The sequence below is a fragment of the Gambusia affinis genome, linkage group LG15 (genome assembly GCF_019740435.1).
Source record: "Gambusia affinis linkage group LG15, SWU_Gaff_1.0, whole genome shotgun sequence".
In the NCBI taxonomy this organism is placed as follows: Eukaryota; Metazoa; Chordata; class Actinopteri; order Cyprinodontiformes; family Poeciliidae; genus Gambusia; species Gambusia affinis.
The window spans coordinates 17784657-17804914 of NC_057882.1; the positions used below are offsets into that span (position 1 = coordinate 17784657).

At 40.9% G+C, this 20258-nt stretch overlaps 1 protein-coding gene across 1 annotated transcript in view; it reads left to right on the forward strand.

Moving 5' to 3' along the window:
• The window catches only part of med13a (mediator complex subunit 13a), a 92817-nt gene that overhangs the window by 57808 nt on the left and 14751 nt on the right, over nt 1-20258 (forward strand). Inside the window, exons 5-15 of the mRNA XM_044140892.1 lie at nt 7915-8115; nt 8207-8401; nt 8530-8692; nt 10122-10232; nt 10690-11418; nt 13526-13739; nt 16480-16510; nt 18024-18145; nt 18377-18467; nt 19685-19896; nt 20005-20201. Of these exons, the coding sequence (XP_043996827.1) occupies nt 7915-8115; nt 8207-8401; nt 8530-8692; nt 10122-10232; nt 10690-11418; nt 13526-13739; nt 16480-16510; nt 18024-18145; nt 18377-18467; nt 19685-19896; nt 20005-20201 (2266 nt within the window). The remainder of the gene's footprint in view (nt 1-7914; nt 8116-8206; nt 8402-8529; nt 8693-10121; nt 10233-10689; nt 11419-13525; nt 13740-16479; nt 16511-18023; nt 18146-18376; nt 18468-19684; nt 19897-20004; nt 20202-20258) is intronic.

A 20258-nucleotide genomic window follows, 5' to 3' on the forward strand; every position in this document is an offset into this window, starting at 1 on the left:
TGCGAGGACAGCATGTGCTGTTTTTAATTTAATGCATCAACACTGCTTTGGAATTTCCTTGTTTCAATATAAAGGCCAGCCAAGACGTTGGTCGGATGAGACTAACCGCAGAAACATTTGCTTGGTTTTATCCAGACCTTTGCATCGACACACCAAGTCCTCTGAGGAGAAGCTTTTCATTGAACGACGCTCATTTAAATAAAATGAAAACATTAGGCTTTAGTTTAGCATAAATCTCATTATGCGTTTACTTGATACATGATTATTTCATCACTTAACCTCTGAAATAAGGTTGCATATATCCAGCACTCGGTAATCTATCCTCTTCCAAAAATTAGAAATGTGTAAAATGTTGCATTCTATTTTTGGAGATGCACCAATCAGACTTTGCTTTGATTGCTGATTTCTATTTATTTCCATAAGTCTGATGTGTTGATTACAATTCTCACTACCTGCATTTCCATTGAATGTATAATTGTGCAAATTGGAGTTGCAAAAGTAAATTAGCGTAATGGAAACACTTTTATTTTTGAAAAAAGTTATGTTTTTTGATAAAAAGTTTTTGCACTAGGATGCCGTATTGAAATTAGTTAATGTCGCAACACGGCAATTTTTCCACTTCACATGACTTGTGGTCAAAAACAAGATGTGATCTTAATTGCATTTTTTTTACTTATTAAAAACACAATAATTGCAAAATTTTTATTTTTGACTTTGGCGGAATATCAATAAAGTTTTGCGCACATTTCTAATGGAAACGCAGCTGCAGATTCAGATTGTTTCCTCTAAGGCCAACACAATGCAAAAGATTAGACCTAAAATTAATCTGAAAGCTGTACACCTTTCTTATATTAAGAAAAATATAAGAAAGGATAGTTTTCAGGATATATAATTCATTGTTTTCTTCTACTTTGTCTATGAAAATAATGTGTATTTAAATCACAAAAATTAAAGACTTACAATAAAATTATTTTCCAATTTTAATCACAAAATTAAAATTGCATTTTTAACTTTGCATCATATTTGAGAGCAAATATGATGCTTTTAACTTTTTTCGCCTGCAGTCTAAAAGGTTTGGACACCACTGCTCTAAGGCTAGTTTGAATGAAAAAGGGGGAAAAATGTGATACATGTTCTTTAATAGAGGCAGTGTTCAATGAATAAATTGACCCATTTATTCTCCAAAGCGTATGACCATTTAACATATTTTAGTTCACTCAAACAGAAAGAATTAAAGTACTTACAGTTGGTTGATGCTTCTATGAGCCAATAATTGTAGGTGTTTTTCGTTTTAAGCATTTGGTGATCAGGAAAATAAGAAAATCAGGTTTTTTGGGGGGGTTTTTTCAGTATTTTGCCAACTGATCATAGCCGATGAAGCAAAAACAAAACTGGCCAATTTTCATCTCTGGTCAATTGATTGAGCTACTTCTCTGTATTTTAAATATTTTTCAGGGTTTTTTTTTTTCTTCTTAATGGAGTAATTGTATTTAATTTCCACAACAGAATGACTAAATTTTCCAGTCAATTTTATTTGGATCCATTTTTTTACTATGCTATAAACTGTGTGCAAATATCCCATATAAGAAAATGTAGCTATCATCTTTTAGAAAAATGATTTATCTTTTAGATTAAAACCCAAAAATAGAGATAAAACGACTACTCTTTAAAAATTACAACAAATGTTCTGCAGTAGGTGTCTCTCAAAAATTATAAAATGTCTTTTTCCATAATAAACTGTTGTAAAATATTAATTTTAATTAAGATTTGTGGCTCTAAACCCGTTTTATTCAGCTGTACTGAGGGTAAAAATGTCCCTTTGGACTGTTAAGGTCTCAGACTCCTGTCTTAGTATGATGTGTTGAATCAAGCAGAAAACAATGGTGTCTCTAGTTAAGGCAGCTCCTTTTAAAGCCCAAAAAGACTAAAAATATCAAGGAGGAAAGGCTCACACTAAATGCACTTTATTGGAACGAAAAATATTACCATGGCTGCGTTAGATGTCTTGGCTGCTGTTGCTGAAGATAATGCACATATAATCTTCTGTCAGGCTGATTTTCATTACTGAATGGCTCTCAGCCAGTGTGAAAGGAAAGCCTGCGCAGTCACTTTAGATTAGACTGTGGTGTGGTTATAAAAAAAAACCTGGAGCTTTAATGATCTCCCATCACTCATCTGGAGCCCTGCTCTGGAAGTCAAAACTATTGCCATCTTGCATCCTCTCATTTAGACGTCACGGTGTAATGACTGTAATTTACATTCTGCCCTGCCCTTACGAGAAGTGACTGACAAATGGTATACTTTCTGGATTATATTTTTTGATATAACATTATTTTTATAACTGTAGCTCAGTTCTGCGTTTGACTTTTGTGTCAGAAGACATTTTTAAACATCCTATCTGCTTAGTTACAAGAAAAAAATAGTTTGATTTTGACGTTGGTGAATATCTCAGTGTTTTGTTAAAGGTTTCATGGTGTAAGCGTTGTGTCTCTTGCTAAGAGACACATTTATATTAAGATTTACAGTCAGTATATGGATTCTACAGGAACTGACCACGACTTAAAAAGGCAGGTATACATTACACACAATTAAGACTGCGACTAAAAATTATTTTAGCAATTAATTATTCTGTCTATTCATTAGATTTAAGAAATTGGCACATTCTGCAGATTTTTCATTGAACCTCTTAAGCCCTTTTCATACAATATTAGAGATACCCTGAAATACGCTAATGAACAATTAATTAATTTGTTCTTTAAAAAAAAAATTAATATTGCATTGCCTAAAATGGAATAACTTGGCTTTATTTTAGTGTAAAGTTGAAACTGCTACTTGAGGAGTTTTTGGTGTAACATATTTACAGAAAAGTGTTTTTATCTCAAATGCCAAATGTATATGTTTTTTTGTACAGTTTTGACTTAATTACGTCTCTGAGTATAATTTTTTTCCCCTTGCAAAATTATCTTTTGTTGAGTCTTTATGCTGCAATTAATGATTAATCGATAACTAAATTAGTTGACGATAATTTAAATAATTGATTCGTCACAATTAACCGATTAATCGTTTCAGCCCTAAACAATTAATTCACCAGTAATGAATTGTACTTCTATTCTCTTTTATATTTACAATGAGATTTCTCATTTTGAAGCGGCACACTGATGAGCCAGAGTATGAAAATCAGGTACCAAACAGGAAACGGCGATGACTCAGTGAACTACTCAACCAAAAACTTACCCACAGTAAGTGGAGGCTTGGGGGTAAGACTCTCTTTTGCTTCAAAAATCAGATGTCATATGACCTATGTGGCCAGTTTATGCACTACTGACACTGGCATTTAAAAAAAGAAAAAGATGTTTTTTTCAATTATTATTTGCGAAAAATATTGCATTGTTTATCTGCCTCGGCTGTTCACATTGCAATTCTATGTTTGTTATACTGATGTGATATCATGGCTCGAAGGTTCACACCAACACTGTGTAAATGTGACTTTGGTTTGCCCTTAATATTAACCTAGTTGCTGCAAAAGTCACAAAGAGCGAGTTAAAGATATTACTCAAGGTGGTCATAAAGGCTAGAAGGTGTGAGTAAAGGAGTTTAGTGTGTATGGCTCTGCTTTCCATCACCAGCCGCTCTGCTCAAAGGAAATGATTGTTCTGGGCAGAGGGCGGCAGGTGCTTTGACCCTAGATGCTTTCATGTATGTTAGTGCAAAGACTCATGGGACTGATAAGCTCAAGTCCACAGAGTTAGATTGTGAGACTTGTGTGGTTTAGGTGTGTTCTGTTTAAACTGTAATTGATTTGGGATTTAGGTCCTAAACAATGTTATGTACAATGTGCAGAGAGCAATAATGGTTAGGGGTTTATACGTCTGTTCACTGCTTCTATTTTTGCACCAACGATTTTGTACAAAGATTTTTTTTCCCATGTCAGCATCAATAAATTTGGAAATATGATTAAATGCAGTTACTGAGGGCAGTTTAGTGATTGAAATCACACTTCTTTAAATGTCCTGAAGAAACCTATTTTATTTATTTCTTTATTTACATGATACATTATTATATTGCCACAAAATAAAATTCAAAGTCCATATCGCCCAACCCGACTTTGTCCTCTTCTTTTCTAATTGTAAATTGTTTTGTTTTTTTTACACATCACCTGTTCCTAATTCATCATAATTATGTAGCGATCAAAATTTTGTGTTCAATTTCTAGGGATGCACCAATAAATCAGCCCCAATTTCCTTAATTTTTATAATAAGCAACTTTTCAGACAAAAAAAAATTGCTATCGGCTAAAATCTGAAATGTCAGGTTTTTAGAGACCAGTGATAGAAAACCATAATCGGTTCACCGCTACCCAATTTCAGTCTGGTTTTCAACCAGTGTTCACCTGGGATTATTAAGTTCCCGCTATATGCTGTTTTAAAACAGACAAGGTATTTGAAGTTGACCTTTAGTGTCTTGTATTAGTGGTTAGGGCTACAAAAACAGCACTCTCTTTTTGTGTGTGTATATATATATATATATATATATATATATATATATATATATATATATATATATATATATATATATATATTGTCATTACCTTAACATGCAACACACTTCGTGATAGACAGGTTGAAATTTCTGAAGGATAAAACATAGATGTTAAACCTTCCTATTACCTGCTGAAAAATTTCTTCTCTCACAACCTGAGATCAAACATGTCCTGACTTGCCATAGGAAACAGATTTCTCTCTAAATGACTTCTTCCATGTCTGCGCTTCCTCTAAAAAGCCACTTCAAAAAAGATAATGTCCGGAAGTTTAGATATTGAGGTTCTGTAAGATTCTTTTCTTTCTTTTTTTATAATGTGAATAAATAACCGGGATAAGAAAAATCACAGTGGAAATTTTCAGATTCAGCTATTCAGCTGTCTTTCTGTAAGGGTAATAATACGGATCACTTCCTCAGCTCACTGTGTTGGCTCCTATGCAGCCAAACCCCTCCACTGTGTTTCGAGCCCTCCTGAGGCGAGGTGACAAAACCCCTCAGTTAAAGACTACTGCCACAGATTAAAACGAAATGACTATTGTAACTTGACATTTGAGTTCCTACTGGGAAAGTAATGGGTTTAGTTACTCAGTTACGATGATTGTATTTCTCCTGAGCCACAGCAGTCAATGACTCCTCAAAAATATTGAATGAAAACACCCAGTCCTGCATGTTTCAAAGGAGCAGCGTTATGTAAAGATGACCTTTTTTTTTTGCTTTAAATTATGTGATAATGTTATTCCCTCATCACAAAACATAAAATCTTGGCTCTTTCATGCATGTTTGTATATCTTTACATCTCCTGTGGCAACCATTTAGCTGTTCCACTCTTGACTGGACCTAGCACCACCTTCAAGGTGCAGCTCCAAGCTTCTGAGCTTCTACGTATCAGAGCAGCTCTCCCTGCAACTCCCCCACTCAGCTCCTTCAGACTAGCCAGCAGTAATTAGCAAACCCCAAGTGGAACTGCGCATCTGCTGATCTTACTATACAAGCTACTTCTCAGTGCACTGCTGGCAAAAATGTTGTTGAACGTTTAGTAGAGGAGCGATGTTGTGCTGACTTCCTGGAGGCGGAGTTTCAGAAAGAACAGGAGTCTTTAAAGAGACAGCCCCAATTTCAAGTTGTTAAATTACAAAGTCAAAATTCTTTTAAGTCATATTTGATGTATATGGAATTTTTTTTATAACAACTGAAGTTAACATAGTTACTTGATTATGCAATAAAAAGGCATGGTGTGAATAGAAAACACATAATACAGCCCCTTTTGTTCTAAATATAATTTCTCTCTGCGTCCGGTTATATATTTATTAGAACATAATTCTAATGCTCGAACACTGATGCGCCCAAATGAAGCAGGTCTGCTGTGGGTACTTAGAGTGTGTGTGTGCAGGTGAGGCTTTTCCCTGCCGCAGTGTGTCTCCTTCTGGCTAACCAAGCGTAGCGTTGAGGAAGGGCGGACATCCAGCTCCTTTTCATCCATCAACACCTCGTACCTCCCCCTTTCACTACTCATCCTCACCTCCGCCAAGCTTGGTTAACTGTGCGGCAGAGCGCCCTGGCATACGGACCTCTCCAGGATGTGACCTCATAAAAGAGCGCAGAGTGAATGTAATGAACTCTCAGCCCATTACACTGATCTGAGCGCATTTGACATGTCTTCAGGGAGCCCCAGGACACACTCCCAGGCAGTGAAAGAGAGGGAAAGAAGCAGATGGGGAGACGAGCGGGAGAGGGAAAAAAAATTTATAATTTCCCAAACTGTGCTTTGGTTTTCCAAAAACAAGCAGTAATTATAAAGGATTTGCATTAGAGATGCACTGAGAAGGCATTTGTTGACCAGATTTTCACCAAGAACAACCTTGACTGATAATCAGATTGATGGAGACGCAAAAATCCAATCCTTTTTCATCTCTTCCAGATAGCTCTGACGAGTGATGACAAAACTCTTGATTTGAAAGCTGCTACAGCAGAAAAACGACTCAGCTCTATCCAGGATCAGCAGTGTGTTAAAAGTTAGGGGGAAAAAAGTCAAAGGAAGAGACGTGTGAGTTAAACTTTTAGCTCTTAAAAGGAAGTCTGTTTGGAGTACAGCGAAGTTATTCTGATTTACATTTCGGAAGTATTAGTCTCGGTTTCTTATGACATATAAGAGACGTTAGCAACCTTTTAGAATTCCCGAATTAAAGATAAGGACATAAATGGCTAAAATAATGGTAAATTAAGGACAAATGTAAAAAAAATATTAAAAATTGACACAGATGACGATAATCAAAACCAAGTCATTTTTATCAAATATATTTGCTTCTCTATGTGCTGCTGCTGAGTTTAAGGCGAAACATAATATGTAGCTTCAAGTCACCTGCTGTGTTAGTCGCTCATAGATCAATCAATGTTTGAGTCTGAGGCGGCCGCACTGACTGTTGTATGAGAAGCAAACAATGCACATTATATCCCAAATGTCCCCATGCGCATCTCTTGCGTCAATGTTTAATTGCATCCCTACTAATTGGTGAGGAAGCTGAGAAGAAGGTTGAAAAAACAAACATTAAAAGATGAATAGTTTTCTGAGAAACCAGTTTAGTCACCAAGGTAAGTGCCTCCTGCCTTCATCTTCCTGCCTATTTCTGCTCCATTCTCCCCCCTGCCTTGTTTTTTTTTTTTTTTTTTTCCAGTCCTGCCCTTGGATCGATACCTGGGAACAGATCCCATCCAGTCTAGTAATGACATACCAGAAAGGCAGAGAAGAGGGGGACATTAACAAATGCTCACCCTCACACCCACCCAGACACTCTGTCCACTGAGCCATTATGCCCCCTTCTCCACATTTCAATGCATTTTCTACGCAGTGAAAGATGAAACCCCACGTGTGTGTGTGTGTGTCGCCAGCTGAAGCGCTGATGGTTTCTGTGCTCACATGTATGCATTATGCATTGTGTTTAATGGAACAATTTGCATTGGCTGATGGATGTTAGTGAGCTCTGTATGCAGAGTGATTGTTTTTTTTGTTGTTGTTGTTTTTCCCACTCCTATGTTGCATCTACTGTATGTTTTCTGCAGTGAGTCACCTTTCTGTAGCAGCTAAAAACAGATAAAACTTTGCTTAGAAGATGACCAAGTACAATCAGAGAAATCAAATTGCAAATAAAATCAGAGATCAAAATATTCCAAAACCAAAAAAGGAGGAAATTTCTTTTTAAATTAACAGCTGTGTTGTTAAAAAAAAACAAACAAAAACATTAAAATTGTAGATTTGGAGTGAGAATTAAAGCTATCCAAAACTATGAAACCTGTGGCTGGTGAAGAGAGACAAGAAAGCTGCTGAGGATATTCATTTCTTTTTTCTCTCTCTCTTTCTCTCTTTCTTTCTCCCCACCAGTCATCCTGAGTCCGTTCGGCCTGAAGGCAACACTGACTGGCCAGTCGTTTAAGATGTCAGACCCCCCCACACAGAAGCTGATCGAGGAGTGGAACCAGTTTTATCCCATCAGTCGCAGTAACAAGGAGGGCTCTTCAGAGGACAAGCCTGAGGACATGGACTGGGAGGATGATTCTCTGGCCTCTGTAGAGGTCCTCGTTGGTCAGTTTTTAAGTTTTAATAACCCACTCTGTGGTCTTTTTTGCGTTTTGTTTTGTTGTTAAGCATCAGATCTGTTTTTTTGTTGGTGTAGGTGGGGTGCGTATGGTCTACCCAGCCTGCCTGGTGCTTGTACCCCAGTCAGATATCCCCGTCGTGGCCCCTGTGGGGTCCTCTCACTGCACTGCCGTCTACCCGGGTGGTCACCAAGTGCCTGCTTCCCAGCGAGAGCCTGCCATGTCATTGGTGACCCTCACCCCTCCAACGTCACCCGAGGAGGCGCACACAGGTGAGCTGGCCAGGGAGTGAAAATGTAGGGGGGAAAAGCTAGCTGTGTCTTTCTTCACTGTTGATTTTTTATTGTGTATTTTCGGGGGTGGGTTTTCGGTCTGTCAACCCAAATCTTCCTCTCTCCAGTGGACTCTCAGTCGGCCCAGAAGTGGGTCAAGATGCCATCATCATCTGACGCATTCAGCGTGGACAGAACAAGTCACCACGGAGGGAAGATTCCACGCAGGCTGGCACGTCAGGTGGTGGAGCGTGTCTGGCAAGAGTGCAATATCAACAGAGTGCAGAACAAGTGAGTAACACACCACTTTACCAGGCTGAAAGAAAAAAAAAACCATAGAGATGGGATTCTCTCATCTGCAAAAAATACTTGGGCTACAGCTAAGTATTATTTTTTGTTTAACCACTTAATGTTACTTTATGCAATATCAGAAACATGCTAACAAATAAGAAAAGAAACCTTTTATTGTCTGCAGCTAGAAAAATCCTTGTAACATCAACATGTGAAAAGCTCAGCCCTTTGTGCTTGACTTGGCATCAATACATTGTAGGGCAGATTTTGTGATTCATTTTTTAGATGAATAATTGGACAGCAAAGAGGCCTTTTAATACGAGATTTGCTTCACAGAATTTGAACCACATGTAGATAAACTATGCCATTTGAATTCTTGGTAAAACATGAACAGATACAGATTTATTTTTCTTCGATGTACTATTTTTTTGTACAGTTTTGGCTCAACTACTTCTCTGAGTATGTTGTTCTTTGAGCAAATAGCATTTCTTAAGACTATGTACTCCAGTTAACGAATAATTGATTACTAAATTAGTTGACGATTATTTCAGTTCATTGATTAATCATGATTAATCGGTTATTTCAATTAATCATGATTAACCAATTAATTATTTCAGCCACAAAAAAAAAAAAATTCTACTAAAAGGTTTTGGGTTTATGGAAATGGAGGAGGCAGGCATGCAACAAGGCAGCCAGCACCCAGAGCTGCTCTTTGCTCGTTTGCGTTTAGCTTAATTATAGACATTGTGAAATGATTCCTGGCTCTCTCTCTCCTTGATCAAGAGAATCTGCTATGAAAGGTTCACAATGTTTCTGCTTTTAAGGCGTTTTGGGTAGCAGGGGAGATTATGGATAATCTCCTAGCGCTGCCCGGGTTCTCCACAAACCCCAACGTCTCATTAACTTTCACTTCCCAGAGCCGACTCGAACGTTTTTCTGTTAAATTCCGGAGCGGGGGCAACGAGATCCACGTAAATCCACTGCTTTGTTTGTTTCGCGATGCCTTGGGAACATATGTGGAGTTCTGGTTTTACATCTTTGATGATAGATAATTAAAAAAAACAACAACTCTGGGCTCAGTTTAGTCCATTTTTGTATAATTCAACTTCAGTGACTCTGACACATTGGGCACATCCTGGGTTCTGTTACCCCTTGACCAGGCACAGACTGCCAGCTAAATTTAGCTTTTGGCCTGTCAGCCAAAATACTGTGGCTCCAGGGGGACGGTGATGCAGCCACACGACAAAGCTTTTACCAAACGGGACTGCATACCATAGAAAACCAACCAAAGACTCACATTTTTGATCCCTATTATTTCAAGCATTGTGCATAACGGACAGTTTAAAAACAGATTCTTCCTCACAGTGCAATAAAAGGTGAGTTTGGAATTTGACTTAGATGTGTTTGTTTCTCACTCCTTTACCTTTAGGCGGAAGTTTCCAACTGCGTCCAACGGTACCTGTGAGGTAGAGGAGGTGGAGAAGGTTGGAGCCTGGGACTTTGTGGTGCCTTCACAGAGGTCCTACTGCAGCTGCTCCAGGTAAGTCACTTGTACTTCCTGACGATCGATCGGATGCTACAGATTTTTCATTTAATCACTTAAGCCTTTTTATACAATTAGAGATATATTAAAACATGAATATAAACAAACCAGTTCCTTTTTTAAATAAGAAAGTAAACACTTTTTTTGCCTAAAAGACAATAACCGCATTCTTTTAATGAATCAGAACTGGGTGAAGCTAAATCTATGCCACCTGAGTTTTGGCAAAAACATAGTGTCTTTTTATCTTAAATGTCTTTCTTTTGAGACTGTAATTGATGACTAAATTAGTTGATGACTAATCTGATTAATCATGATTAATCTGATTAATTATTTCAGAACAAAACATTATGGAGATGGCAAGAAAAAAAAAAAAGTATTCTAAGCTAATGAGAAACTGTTTTTGTGTATTTGTGCTCGTCGTCACTTGTTTTTGTTTTCATTTTCTTCACCGCAGACACAAATCAGGGAAGCAGCGAACAGGCAGCACTCCGGGCCAAACCCAGTCGACGGGTCAGCCCTCCCAGCCTCCAACCAAGCACAAAACCGGAGGAGAGAAGCCAGAGAAGCAGCAGAAGAGACCCCAAACGCCGTTCCATCACCGCAGCTTGACCAGCGACGAAACATCCATAGAGACCGAAGCGGCGGTAGCCCAGAGGCTGGCCATGAGGGCTCAGGACAGCGGACGATTTCGATCTGCGGACGTCACCACCCTCCCCAAACCCCCCCAGCTCCACGGTGGAGCGATCAGCGCCGGGCCCTCAGAACAGTCCAACTCGCCGCCACCGCCGCCACTTAGCCCCCGCCCCAGCGAGCGCAGCGAAGAGTCAGGGGAGGGCATAAAGAACCCTTCCACCCCCAACAGCCAACACTTCTACCAGCTGCCCCCAGAGCCCTGCTTGGCTGGGGCGAAGGGCGACGATGAGGAGCCCGGCGGGCCCCACAGTTTGAGCTATCACTTCCACAACCCCCACTCTCATCCGGGAACCTCTGCCTTCTCTGAGCCTCCCGAGCCCACCGTGTTCGTGGGCTCGGCGGTCAACCTGGAGGACGACGGCTGCCACACGCCGTGGAGGTTATTCAACCTGCCCCGCAGGAAGGAGGCTGAGCTGCCCACGCCGCCGCTGCCCGGAGACAAACTGAGGGATGAGGCAGCTGCGTCACAGGACCTGGTGTCGGTTACAGAGTGAGTGTCGTCGCTTCGAACTTCACGCCCAAACAGCGACTTTTAAGGGCTCAGTTAGGGCTGGGCAATAAATCAATATCAATATATCAGGGCTGAACGATATGACTGAAAAACTTAGCGTTTCATATATTGATATCAGTAAGTGTGGATAGATAATTATAGATATTTTTTGTTAGAAATATCTGAAATACTTCCAAACTGGTGACATTACATTTCCTGTTTTCACTCCACGCCATTGTTTTTTTTATTAGTAGTTATGAAGTACGGTGGCAAAATCTGAAACTACTGCTGCACAAGTTACTAAACAGGTTGTTGCTAGGTAACCTTGCTTAGCTGGCAGTGAGAAGTTGAGCAGCTTTCCTCTCACTTTCCAGTTGCGAAAAAATAGAATTTCTGATATTGTCTGGATGGAAAATCTCATTCTTTTAAAAATGGGAAAGAGTTCTGGATTCTCTCTGAGTTAAGAAGCCAGTAAAGTGAATCGGGATGATATATCTTTAAGTATGTATAGAAATAGGTCACTTCTTTCAGGTAATTGCAGGCAAGTTGGGTAAAAAGTATTGCCCACATTGACAGAGGCAGACAGAGCGGGAATCGAACCGACAACCCACCGTTTGCGGGACCGCCGTCCTCACCGTCGTCCAGGCCTAGTTTCAGTCAACGTTCCCCTTGTTTCTCCCCGTCGCCCTTAGCATGTTAATCACTTCCTATTTTCCCCGTTGTGACATCACACGTTGTGAATGTGCCGGCCCAGCACTACTCATTGATTCCTACACACAAAACACACTCCGAAGCCTTGAAAGAGGAAGAAAAACGATCGGTATAGATAAAGATAAACCCCAGCTATTGGAACGAAGTTGAAGCTGATAGAGTGCCTGTCTGTTGGCGGTCAAGCGGCAGAGACGGCGTTGCTCACCAGCAGGTGTGTTGGAGGTGGTGGGGACGGAGGGGCAAGGGGATTACTGGGTTGGTGGAGTTGTGCAGTCCTAAGGGACCAGCTGTTCGGACAGCCTTTTTCTAGTGAGCTGTAATCCCTCCAGCCACAGCTCTGAATGGCCGCTAATCTCCTGCTCGGGCCACTGCACACACCACCTTACATCTGGGCCAGACAGGCATGTCGTCGAGCGAGACGAGGTCCAGGGAAACGGAGGGACGCCACATCAGCCGGCTCAGTCCCCCGCTCTCCTCCCAAGCGGCGTGTTTTCCTACCCCCAGCTTCCGATGCCTCATATCCAAGTAGGCCGCCGTTACGGCAAGCCACAAGCTCCTAAATGTTTGAACAGGTTTTCAGAAATACTGCAGAGACGTAATTGACGGCAAACACGCCGCAGCGGTTGGACCTCGCGGCAGCTGTCGGAGCCGTTTGCATCCGCTGACATTTATGTTGCTGCATAAAAACATGACAGCAACGCTGACATATGTTGTAAGGGGCCATCTGTTCGCACAGAGCCACTCCGCCTATAAAAGTCGCCCTTCGTAAACTGAGACGATTTAGGAGTTAGGTTTTAGAGGAATATTGGCTGACCACACAGTTTCAAACTTAAAAGTTAGATTTTTCATTCATTTAAAAACATCCAGGCTGCACTGACAGTCACACTCTTCATCGTGAAAGCGAGATCAGAAGAAGCACAACTTCTGTAAGAAATACTTGCTAGTTTTGATGAAATGAGCAAGACTGCAAACAGATAACAGGAAGGATCTGATTACCTTTGCCTTTATAGTAGCTCTTTTTAAGCTTTTAAACTTTCAGTTTTGGTGTGTTTTAACACCTGATAGTCTCATACTGTTCAAGTTGTTCCATTTTTCAGCTGGTGCGGTTCACTGTTGCTTTAGTGAACCTAACTGTTAATCCCATATATTGAGGGGTCCGTTTGTCTTAAGTTATAAAACATGAAACCCGATTTTTGGACTCTGGAAACACCAAGAACCAGTGATTAATGAGCACTCACAGCTGAAAGGATGGACGAAATACACATGAGCTTTATGAAAACCAAAGATTGGAAAGCGGCCACAAATATTTGATTAATTTTTATCGGTGCGATTGTAATAGAAATTGCATTATGAATTAATCCATCTTTGTGTTGCGTTTCCCCACTTCCACCTTCAGAGTAATGTCTACATCTAAAATGCCTCTGAAGGTGTCTGAGGACCGGCTTCAGATGTATAGAGCAAGGAGGAACCAGTACCTGTCTGCTGCTGTCACTGACGGAGATCACGAGCCAGAAGAAGACCCCTACGCCTTCGAGGAAGGAGACGTCAAGTTCACATTCTCCACAAAGAAGGATAAAGGAGGAGAGCGGGAGCCTGGAAAGAAACACAAGGTAGGAAGCTGGAGTCAAATCTAATCAATCAAAATCAACCATATTGATTAGTACCTAGCAAAATAGGATAGTGTCTCTTCAGGGTCTCTTTAATGCGAAGAATAACTAGATATTAAAATCCCTACAACATTTTTTCTTTTTTTTTTCTTTCTCTCTTTCCTTCCTTGTCTGACTAGTGTTCACCATCCAACATGTTGCCATTATTCTTGTGATGTCCCTAAACCCACCCATCATGTAACGAGCAGACCTGCTCAGATTAAGCATCTGATCTGGACACGCTGAACTCCCTTTGTGCTTGAAAGCAGCTTTTGAATGGTTTGCGCTCAGTGACGTGGGCTCTCGAAAGGCGTCAGGGGCATATCGCAAAAAATAGACTTGATGACTTTTTTTCATGAGAAAGTACAGAAAATAAGTCCAAAGAAACAGACACGGCCCTAGGAACACTTGTTTTTCTGGCTGTGAGGTGATGTTAGCAGATGAAGTAACAGGAAGAGACTCCAGTGCTTGTTAGTGCTGCTGCTGCTGCTGTGGATTTCAGGAGAGAAAAAAAAGTTGTTAATAGTCAGTATTTTTCTGGTGTTCACGTTGAAGGTGCACCTGTGATGCTTTGTGTGATATCAGCTCAGATGTTGCCGGGATACGAACACCACAACCTAAGCCTGCGTTGATGTGTCAAGAATGTACACGTAGCTTTTTTTTCTCTCTTTCTTTCAGCTTTTTGATTTAGTTCCCGGCGTTTTGTAAGGATATCTCGTTGTGTTTACAGAGCGGCGAGTTGTTAATGTAACCGAACAAGAGGGGTTGATTTGTTTGAGATCCAGGAGCAGACGAGCTAGAAAATAGGCCATCGGCATCCTTAGCAGCACAGCTCTAAAAATAATGCCGCAGTCACTTTCTTCGTACTTCCTCTTTGACTGGCCACGTTTTAACCAAACAGGAAGTCATTCCTCAATCCCCATTGTCGCTTTTTCCCCAACGGAGCAGCCAATAGTGTGCATGCTCAGTTTCCTCCACTGTTTTCCTTTTTTTTTTCGTGTATTCCTACTAGAGGAAAACCACTGGAACTGTATATGTCCGACTTTCCAGCCTGTTGCAGTTTGTCTTCCAACTGGCCAATCGGTTCGGTGAAAACCGCTTTGGTGTTGGGATGAAGGCAGCTCTCAGCGGAGTGACAGTAATTCAGGCGGCGTGTGTTTACATTCCCAACATATGTCCGTGTTTAAGCGGACACACTCATTTGTTTTCTTTCCCAAGTTTTACCCAAGCTAGTCTTTGTCTGCTTTTCTTTTGAAATGCTGCGTCTTAGAAGTTTACACTGGGTTTCCAATGCAGCCTGGATGAATCTGGGAAAGTTTGGAATTTGATTAGATTCATTTCCATATCTGCTCGTGTGGAAAGGTGAAAATAGAGGATGAGAAGGTTTTCTCATCTATTCATCAGTTTCTCTGTCATTCATTCTTCTGACTTGCTCTCATGTTTGTCGATCCATCCCTCCATCCATCATTTTATTTGGTCATCTATCTGTCTCTCTCTCTCTGTTTATCCATCCTTCTATCCTTCTGTTTTATTCCCGTTTCTCCTTCTGTTCTATTTAATTTTTTATTCTTTTGTTCATTCATTTATGTTTCTACTTCTGTTTTTCATCTATCCATCTATCTGTTTCTCCTCCGTCCACTCTTTCATCCTTCTGATTGTCCACTTATTTGTCCGTTGTCCATCCACCAATCTTCTTTTATTCTAATGGGTTTGCAAGTTCCATATATTCATAATCCTGTCCACTGTAAAATATTTTCCATGAACTAAATTTCAAATCATCCTGTGGAAGTGAGCTGGAAGCGACATGTCAGTACTGCCGTTTTATTCCGTTGTGACGGAGGAGGCTTGGAGCACCGCAGTCGTCCCACCTCCACTTCTTGTCGGAATACTAAACCGACTTTTTGTGAATCACGGATGAACGTCAAGCAGCGATCAAGCAGTCTTTTTGACTGGAGCGTTACCGACTGCACGGCTGGGGCATCATCAGAAGTGCTGCTCCTGTTGAATTAGGCCGAGGAGGCGGGCACAGAAACGACTTTAGACGAGTCGAAAAAGGGAAATCAGGGAGAATAGTCCAAACCAGACTTTAACATATTTTCACCCAAGGCAAACGTATTGACATTGCGATAAGGCATCATTCCGGGCGATAGATTGCGACCTTGGTGTCTGCGTGTGCGTGTCGGACCTCTAAGAGAGACAAATTAGAGCCTGCACTGGTCAGAGAAAAGCCCCGGAGCAAAATGAAATCAATGAAGAGGACATAACAGTCCCGTTCCCCAGCTAGTTCTGCTCAGCACACACACACACTCACACACCATCGCAGGAACACACGGTCCCACAGAAGGCCAGCCCTCCCAGATATTGATGTCTGGGCAGGAGATGGAGAAGCCATTCCTTGGATCATGATTTCACTGTGGCCCATGCTGGAAATCCCATTTGCCACAGTGGAAAGAAGCAGAGCCTCTTTGCTGTTCTGTATTAGTTCAATTCTCTCTCACCACTCCATCATTTGATGCTGTTTTTTCCTCCCCCTCCAGATTTTCACATTGATTGATGTAGGTGGGGGGCGTGTCTTTAGTTAGCTACTTTTAAGCGTTGCCTGCCTGTTTTACTTGTTTTTTTGTTTGTTTTTTTTTTCACTTTCAGTTTTATCTGCATGTGTTTTCTTAAAACATTTCATCTCTGTTTTCTTTTCTCCCCTCAGGGAGAAGATGGAGGAACTGGTCAAACAGATGGTAAGCAGTTGCTTCGTAACACTTTATTTGACACGTTTCACACCGTTTGCCGTACAATTACATACGTGTAACTTTAGCAGGATTTAATGTGACAGAGCAACACAAAGTGCAGCTCAGCTATGAAGTGGATGAACAGGTTTTTCAAAAGGTTTGGAAAGTTTGACACAGTACAGTGAGAAAGCAAACGGCGCCAGCTAAACATCAAACAACTGTTGCAATTAGGCCTGTCACGATAACCAATAAATCAATTAATCGCATGATAAACTAAAACAAACTTTTCTCTTTTCTTCTCTTTCTACCAAAACGGGATTGCAGTTTGGTGTTTTGGTTTGGTTTTGTTTTTTGATATTTAAAACGCCTCCCAGTTGCAGTGGTAAATGTTCATTACAATTTAAAGTTTATTGCTTTTTGAGAATGTGTTCTTGCATTCTTTTGCCATTACAATTACATTAGTTACAAATGGTCTCAAAACATCAATATTATGGTTTATCACAATAACATCTGGGACAATTTATCGTCCAGCTAACTGTGTTATTGTGACAATCAAACTGAGTTTAACTGATATTATTATCCGTCGATTTTCTTGTCTAGGTATGAGTCAGTTTGTAACCCTTTAGTCTATGTAATATAGTTTATTTGTTGGCTCTTTAGCACATTATATTGAACAGGCACGTCAATATTATAACATGATTTTAATTACAAATTTTTGATAATTACTAAGTCAGTTGGTAATATAGATCATTAAATCGAGATAAGGGGTTGGATTAAATGAGTGTTCACTTCTTCCTACTCCTTTTCAAAGAGAAAAGTAGTGGCAAACAAATTATTTTATTTTTCTTGTTTTAAAAACCCGTGTGAAATAAATAAAGCAAATCAGCAGATGTGAAAACACCCTATATCAAATGGGAAATCTGTGGCAAGATTTAATATATATATTTATATCTGACTGAATTTGACTTAATTTCCAAACAAGATTTGTCATAGTCTTTATCTTTTGCTTTTGCTGTTGCAGTTGCAATGAAAGGCGGTTATACACTGTGGCCCATGCTGGAAATCCCATTTGCCACAGTGGAAAGAAGCAGAGCCTCTTTGCTGTTCTGTATTAGTTCAATTCTCTCTCACCACTCCATCATTTGATGCTGTTTTTTCAGTGACTTTTCTGTCAACTTCATGTCAGTCTGTTACATAAATGCTTCAGGTGAAAACCTTTAGGTGTTTTGTTGCATGTGAAAGTGGTTGAAAGGTTTAAGAAGAATGAATACTTAAAGATCTACAGTTCAGTGTTCACCAAACAAGCATCCTAAAATATTTCTCTGTTTCACTGTAAGTGTTTAAAAAGTTTAATTAGGACGATATTCAAGCAGCTGTTTAGGCTTTCTGACAGAAAGGAAAAAGTTTTGCTTCACTTGCTTCTCGGACAGCGCTGACATCCTCACGGGGAACTTGAGGTTCAGGCCAAAAAAATCTTTATTAATAGCGTCACGCCTGCCTGTGTGTCCCTCCTCGTATCCAGATGCACAACATGCGGCTGCTCACAACCGCATGGCCTCGTCCAGCCTTATGCACGTGACGGACCTGGTGGTTTCCTTCACCGACCTCGACAACCTCTTCAATTCTGACGAGGATGACCTGACGGTGAGTGGAGCCCTCACGCTTCACGCTGAGGCGCGTATCTCATTACGCAGCATAGTCTGGCAGCACTGTGTGTGTGCGTGTGTGTGTTTCCATCATTCTGTGCTCTTCTCTTCATCACTTTCTCTCTGTTAATCTAAACTGTTGTCATGTGTTACACTTGTTCAATTCTACGGGTGTGAGAAATTAAACGGGGGTAAATTTAAAGTTGATATTCTGACTTTTCTGTCGCAGCCTGGTACCAGACGACCCGTGAATGGAACTGATGAGAAATTTGGCAACAAGGAGCCGAAGACATCCTCGTTGGACCCTGTATCTTGCATCAGTATGTATTTCCATCCTCTCGTTTGTCTAGGCATTTCTCTTCCCATCAACACTTTTGTCCATCTGCCCATCCAGAGGTCCGTCCATCTTTCCACCCACTTAGCAATCTATTAGTTTCCTTGTCAGCATTTATGTCCAATCCATCCATCCACGCTTCTGTCTCTCCATCTGTCTGTTCATTGATGTTTATTCAGCCGTCCATTCTTCAGTCCTTGCTTTTGGTTGTACTCCTCCATCCATTCAGGAATTCATCCACCAGTCCTTCCACTTTTTTCATAGTCTATTTTTTGGCAGTATTCTGTGTGCCGTTTTATAGCACTACCTTCAGCTGTTTTAAAAAAGTTGCATATATTAAAAATTACTTGAACGAAATTTGACTTTGAAATTTATCGCCTTGAAGTTGAGTCTTTGTCCCTTTAAGAAGCTCCTGTTCTTTCAACACTCCACCTTCAAGAATTCATCACAACAGTGACTTTCCATTAAGCCTTTAACAACGTTTTTACCAGAGTTGCACTGAGCAGTAGTTGGTATGTTGAGCTCAGCAGATGCGCAGCGCCACCAGGTGTTTGCTAATTGCTGCTGGCTAGTCTGAAGGAGCTAAGTGGTGGAAACTCAGGGGAAGCTTGGCTGGGGGCTGCACCTTGGAGGCAGAGCTTTGGGAAATAGGGAATGCTTTGTGAGAACAAGCGTTTAGGTGCCCCCAAATGGTTGTTGTGGAAGATTCAAGGTCTTCTCAGTCATGCTTAAAACAATCAAAGAAGATTCCAGGAATGTTTTGGATGAGAGAATAACATCATAAAATGATGTGAAGATCATAAAAGTAGATTTTCTGTAACACTGCCCTTCTAGCGGTGTTTAGATTCCCCTGAAATCCATCTTGGACTGATATAGTTTACCTGTGTCACATCCTGTGTTGCAGGGTTTTTATTATCATTGTCATATTTACATATACTCAACAGCAGTGCAATGGCCACATTTCTCCGCTGAGGAAGACAGCTGACATCAGCAAGTATCTTTGAGAGAATGTGTTGGACGAGCCATCAGACACATCCAGACCCTCACAGTTATTATGCTAAATGGGGTCTTTGCAGATGTTTGCCTTGCAGTTTGAAAGCAGGAAATGTACTGTCTGCACATTCCGTGGCATGATCGACAAGAAAACTTCCAACAACGAGATTCCATCAAACCGATTGCTCCCCGTTCTCTTCCCTCCGCCAGGCTCGGCAGACCTGCACCAGATGTTTCCCACGCCTCCCTCCCTGGAGCAGCACATCATGGGTTTCTCGCCTATGAACATGTGCAACAAGGAGTACAACATCATGGAGTCCAACCCCGGCATGACCTCGCTGGACGGCACCTCCACGCTGGGGGGCCACTTCAAGATCGAGGTGGAAGAGAGCTTCTGCAGCCCCAAGCCGTCCGAGATCAAGGTGAGCGCAGGCTGGCAGTTCACAACTTTGATACAACCTGAAAGTAAATGTTGAGATATTTTGATTTAAGAAACCAAGTGATTCTTCTGTATTTTTGCTTCCTTATAGGATTATTCATTTGTGTACAAGCCTGAGCTGTGTCAGGCATTTGTGGGCTGCTCCATGTTTGCCCCCCTGAAGACGTTGCCCAGCCAGTGTCTCCCTCCCATTAAACTACCAGAGGACTGCGTCTACAGAACAAGCTGGACCATGGGCAGGGAGATGCTCAGTACTGCTCCTGTGTTGGGCTTCCTAAACAAAGACAGGTAAAACCATCACCACCTGGTTTTTTTCCCCCTCTACTTGTGCCTGGAGGTGTATAT